Here is a 6,109-nt window from a genome sequence, read left to right as displayed (position 1 = left end):
AAAGTATTTGTTACATAAGTAGATTCATTGACTTAAATGGGGTTACATGCCTGAGCAAAGGACTCCAGCACTTGTACATCTCTTTCACTGATAGGGGGTGGGAGGCACAGCCTAAAAACCATCACCACTCATTGGCAGCTAAGTCCAACTCCAGCAGCTGAATGAGTATCTTCCTTTAAACAGGCACAGAAACCCCCCCCCTTAGAATTCTTAAAAAATTGTGGAGGGGAACACATGAAAGTTAAATGTGTAAACCATTTACTGCTGCTTTAGGATACATCAAGGCCTCAAGCATTTCAGATCCCACATTCTGATTTTTGCCTCTAATAGTGGTCTCTTTGGAAAAGGAGTGGGTCGTCCCCCCCGTCCCCCCCCCCCCCCCAAAAAAAAAAAACAACAAAACCCACAAGAGTTTTTGTAAGGAAACTTGAAGGAGGAAGAGTGAGTTTTATCAGTGAAGAAAGGGCACAGTATAGCGCCTTCTTTTTCTTGGTGGTAAGAGGAAAAAATCAAAGATCACCCTGCGTGGGTATAGCTACAGCACAGGACTGGCAATTTTATTTATTGATCTCTGCTGAATCCCCTCTCTCAGATAATTCAACATAGGTGAATAGCGAGCATAAAATAAAATGTCTACAAAACATCTGTATCAAGAACTGCAATAACAGTATTTTGACAGCTGAAATGTAATATGTAAACCTAGCAATATCCGAGCAGATCATCATTTGGCATAGTGACATTTCTGAATGTTACTTGTACAATGTAAACTCTGGCAAGGTTATCATTTACACTGGCAAAGCATTAAGAACCTTAGCAACTTGCCTAAGTACATTTATTAATAGAAAAAGATGTGGTTCAAACTGTAGCTACAGAGTTGACTGGTTTTCCTGACTGTTAAAAACAAATTAAGAAATGATGCAATTTTTGCCTTTATGTCCCCTCTTCTTCTTTGATTTGGTTGTCCTTTGTCCAAACTGAGAACTAGATAATGCAGTAGTTGGACCAGACAGGTCATCTGTATAGTATGGGTATCTCAGTGATCGTGGCTGTGGAATTGGCTGTCCTAGAAAATATCCTTCCTCTTCAGAATCAGATGATGAAGATGAAGTTGAACACCAGGAGTCATCTTCCTCACCATACAATCCAAAAAACTTATCAACCACCTGATTCCTCAGTGCATAATCAGACCTAGTATGGGCATACTGTCCATACAGCTCCGCATTTTGAATATATGCCCGAATCTCACGTGAGCTTCTATTTTGAATAAATTTTTCATGATCCTGAGGGGAGTAGTAACGAAATCTCTCTCTTGGAGAGCATCTTCTTTCTGTGGCCAAGTTAAGTGCATTATCTGAACGAGACTTCCTACTTCTTCTACGATGATGAGAAGGCCGACTTCCACGCTCTTCAAAATGGTAAACACGCCTACGAGTCCTTTCACTCATTGGAGGCTGACGTATTTCAACATTCTCATAACTTCCATTATCAATAACATCATCTGAAAACTTCACTTGCTGTGGTCTAGACTGGGATTTAGATCTTCTCAGTACAGGCATATGCACTGGCTTTTCCTCTGGCAAGACCTTTTCCTGACACAACTCTGAGCTCAGACTCTTCAAGGACTCTGTGCTCCGGTGGAGCATTGAAGAATTCAGAGTCCCCATGTTGCTCATTTTCTCACAGTCCTCTACCTCCAGTTCTTCGAAAGTTTGAAGAGAGTAAAGAGATGGCCGTGGCTTGCTTTCTCCGTCCATCGAAGCCCCTGTGGTGGGAATAGAGAAAAGAGGGGAAAAAAAAAATAAAAATGAAAGGACCATCCAAGAGATAAGTATTATAACAAAATATTGAACATTTCAGTAAAGCAGACCTTTCTAATGTTATTTGGAACTATTACCAAAAGGACTAGCTTCAATTAAGCTTTGACTTAAAATATTTAAGTATTAGCTCTGATTACCAAAGAATTAGCTAACATTAAAACATCAAGAGCAGAAGAAATTTAATGGGTTTAAAATTTTTAAACAGCTCTAACACGCATATATTTAAGCCTCTAAGAAAAAGAGAATTTCTTAAAATTATTTACAGTTCGTGCTTACCATTTTTAAGGCTAAAATATTTAATGCTTCTGGTGTCACTAAATTCAATATTCCAACTGTTGCTAGAGGAAAGCCACGCTTACTGCCTTGCAGAGAAGGATCCTTGCCCTCCCAAAATCATCAGCAGTAAGTTGGCCTGGTTTACTCCAGATCTGTGCCCTTCATTCCCACAACAGCATCATCTACCCTGTGACCTTCCCAGGTACAACACCTCTAGTTCCTCTTCTTCCCGTGACCCTGAATCAAGCTCCCCTCAGCAGTTCTTTGATTACTGCTTGGGCAGTGCAGCATGCAGCCAGGCCTGAGCTACACGAGAAGCTACAATAATGCAGGTTACAGAAGGAAAGGAATGGAGAAGAGGATAAGACAACTTTTAAAATGGGTCTCCCATATCTAACTCTCAGGTTTGGGTTTTTTGTAGAGAAATAGAAAAGTAAGGTTAACACACACACACACACAGACACTTACATATCTGACTTTTATCCCTTTGGCTAATTTCAATCATGTTTGACAAGGAGGTTCACAAAAGTGGATTATCAGTTTCTCTTTAGTCAACGAAGAAAGATAATCTTATAAACCTCATTTCCTAAGCCTGAGCAGGTTACCACCCTTGCAGATTTTCTACATACCTTTACAAGCAATCATTAAGTTACCTGAAGTGTTTTGCAGATTATTTTTAATATTACCCTAGTATATAATGCAGCTTCTTGTACTTAAGGTATGGAAAAAAATAAATCTTCATTTGCTTAAAAGCAGTCATTTGTATAAACAAATGCATAGTTCAAGACCATTCTTACTCTGTTTAACATTATGGATTTTTTTTGTTATAAGCAAACGAAAGAGAATTCAAAAGGAAAGAAAAATTTAAATAGAAATAGCAGAAATATATCTTGTGGAAGAATATGTGCATGATAAAAGCTACTGCATACTTTACATGCATCTCTTGCTACTAAAGCTGTTTAAAAATCAGAGATACAAAAAGTTCAAAATACTCCATCAAAACCAGTCATTCTTTCCTCCATTACCTGTTATGTTAGACAAAGCCAAAGAATCCATTGAGTCTCGAACACTCTGTTCTTGCTGTTTCAGGTCAGACAAACATTCAAGTGAACCCCCGTACCATGGTGTTTGGTCATGTTTGTATCCTGACGCCCCATGTTCCATGTCTAGCTCCTGGATTTTCCTGCTGCTGCCAGGGCCTGGGTGGCTGCCATAGGCAGAGTCACCCAAGCCATCTTGTGACTGGGCCCAGTACATGTCTGATTGATACTTCTTACTTGCTAGGCTTGGATTATTTTTTTTCAAGTCCAACTTGCTCTTGACCATGCTATCAGAAATCCAGTGTTCGTTCGATCTAATGTCTACTTCAGTGGGCTGCTGGAAGAGGCTTTTATCACCAAACTTCAGAAGAAGTTGAGTCATGTAGTCTTCATGTTCAGCCCATTCTTCAGGGTCTTCAGGCATTTCTTGCTCTACCCTTCCTTTCCAGAAGTCTTCATTAACAAAGCTCGCCTCTTCCCTTGAAAGGCTTAAGTCATCCAGCTTACGAGAAAGAGTATCATCAGCACTGCCTGAAAGACCAGGAAATTTGTAATTGAGGGCTGGTGAGAGAAGGAGAGACTGGCGGCACTGGTCGGCTGACCGGCTGCTTTTTCCCATGCGAACACTCCTCCTGGAATCTCTGGATCGAGCAGACTGAAATGCAGAATCAGAAGAGTCGGAGGCATGAACATCCTCTCCCAAGCTGCAGGTTTTTGAACAGTAAATCTGCCCTTGCTTTGGAAGGAAAGGGCAGCCAAGCAAAGAGGTTTTGCACTGAGCACAAGAAAAGCAAGTCTCTGTGGCATGCCAGTGCTGTCCATCGTAGGTCATCTGAGCATGGTCAACACCTGGAAAGGGAGAAAAAGCAATGCTTTGGGTTTCTCTAAAAAAAAAAAAAAAAAAAAAAATGCTTGCAGAATCCACACTTCTAGAATGTGAAATGATTTCATAAATTGGCTTTCCCTTAATTTCTTAATTTGTAAATTTAATGCTTAAAAAGAACATACTTACCAATGTGTTCCCCGCAGGTCTCACAGTATTCTGCATAGAGAGATTCAAAACAGTTACAGCAGAATGGACGCCCATCCTTCATGATGTATCTCTGTCCACCCAGAATTGTTTCACACTCGAGGCAACAGAAGTGCTTCATGTGCCAGTGGCGACCCTCAGCTTCTGTACACTCATCAGCAAAAATTATCTTTTCAGAGATAAAAAGTAAACTTTTAGTTACGTGGCCAAAACCTCATCTTGGGAGTTAGAACACGCAAAATATCCTAACTGTGCAGTTCATATGCTAAGTTTATTTTTATTTAGCTGCCTCTTGAACACAAAGATAGAAACAACCTCCCCATAGCAACTGCAGCTTTCTGACTTTTTCTATAACAAAAAAAAAAAAGGAAAAAAAAGGGACAAACATGTCCTTTTTAAAGCAAAACACATAAGGAGAACATAAGAATTCAACCATTAAAGAAGCTATCAGGATCATATTTTGGAGTACTTGTAAAGATCCTTTTTCTAATTAAATCTACAAGATTCAGTTCTAAATACAAACAAGCATGTACTTTCTAAATACCATCATATTGCCTGTATTATTGCCAATTTGACAAGAAATGAAACATCCTTCAGCCTTCAAACACATCTAGGCAGCAGAGTCCGGACTTCTTAAACAAATGCGTCTGAAGTTAGAAATTGGTCAAGTAATGCAGTTTGTTAATCGAACAACAGGAGTGTAGATTGGCTGTAAAATGTGAATTATTTACCTCATCGCAGGCTGAACATCGAGGTTTGAGAAGTTCAGCATGGTGTCTGCCACAGTGGATTTTTCCATCTTGGTAGAAGTAAATAAGGTCAACGAGCAGCTCGTTACACGTGAAACACACAAAACACGAGGGATGCCAGCAAACACCAGGCCCAGCTCTTGAAGCAAAAACTGCAACTTCACCACCATTTACTTTTGTACCACACTAGGAACAAAACCAGAAAGTGAACACACTTCCCATCCCAAACTACTACCTTTCTAGCATTTAAACGAAGTTAAAACACCCAACCCAATATATGCAGGTTTTATTCCAAAATTCTGACAAGAGAGAAAAAAATATTCTCAATTTTAGTTTAAACAAATTCTGTGCATCAACAAATGTTTTGCGAATAGAAGTTCATTTTATATATAACATTTTCAAGCATATGCCTATTTTTAATTTGTCATTGCTTCAGTATGAGTCAGCAACAAGTTTTTTTGAGTTAGGAATGAATCAGATTCACTTCATTCCCAGTACTAAAGGTTGTATTTTGCTTAAGCAAACACTACCTTTTTTCTATTTACATGCAGTTTCAAAAATAATCTTTTTTGTGTGTGTGTGTGTGTTCAGACATAGACAGAGATAAGCCTACATTTAATACATTTAATATTGAGATACTGTAGTTTTCCGTTATTTAGCCCGCTAGTTGGGTTGTGGCACCAGCAGTATTACCTGTTCACAAACCGCATGCATCACTGCTCTTGAGAGTAGTTTAATAGTGCCTCGGCCGAGTGCCTCCTTTTTGCGCTGAGAACTGAACATCTGCAGTTCCTTCTTTTCTTCTTCACTTAAAGACTGGCAGTATCTCACCTTCCAGTGAAAACACAGGAGAACTTATTTTAGATTTTAGATACTGAGCTTTTAAAGTAACAGTTCAATAAGTAAGTGCACACATGCAAGAAATTAATCAGGCATGCTGGCAATCATTAAATAGATAATATGGCATAATACAAAAGTAATACAGAGAAAGATTTTGTATTGCAGAGAAAAAAACCCCACTACACTAAACTAAGAAGTTGTCTAGGCAAGAAATAAGATTTTTAAAAGCCAAACCAAAACCTGCTGCTATCCTAAAATAATGGAATGAACCTAAAACAGCCATAACATTGCCCTTTAGATTTACGGTTAAGTGCCCGCAACTAAGTACTGCAGTATACACAAGATCTTAAGTATTGA

The 6,109-nt window shown here is 39.0% G+C and overlaps 1 protein-coding gene across 4 annotated transcripts in view; it reads right to left on the bottom strand.

The window, feature by feature from the left end:
* Nucleotides 1-406: 406 nt before the first annotated feature.
* The window catches only part of PRICKLE1 (prickle planar cell polarity protein 1), a 65,786-nt gene continuing 60,083 nt past the window's right edge, over nt 407-6,109 (bottom strand). For all 4 annotated transcript variants that reach the window (XM_074903022.1, XM_074903023.1, XM_074903024.1 and 1 more), the window contains exons 4-8: nt 5,606-5,743; nt 4,895-5,098; nt 4,146-4,332; nt 3,119-3,982; nt 407-1,762 (exon numbers count right to left, since the gene is read on the bottom strand). In XM_074903022.1, the coding sequence (XP_074759123.1) occupies nt 906-1,762; nt 3,119-3,982; nt 4,146-4,332; nt 4,895-5,098; nt 5,606-5,743 (2,250 nt within the window). In that variant the 3' untranslated portion in view covers nt 407-905. The remainder of the gene's footprint in view (nt 1,763-3,118; nt 3,983-4,145; nt 4,333-4,894; nt 5,099-5,605; nt 5,744-6,109) is intronic.

The sequence above is a fragment of the Athene noctua genome, chromosome 3 (assembly GCF_965140245.1).
Source record: "Athene noctua chromosome 3, bAthNoc1.hap1.1, whole genome shotgun sequence".
Lineage (NCBI taxonomy): Eukaryota > Metazoa > Chordata > Aves > Strigiformes > Strigidae > Athene > Athene noctua.
Note: the sequence above shows the minus strand (reverse complement) of the source record. Positions and strands in the feature narration are given on the sequence as shown.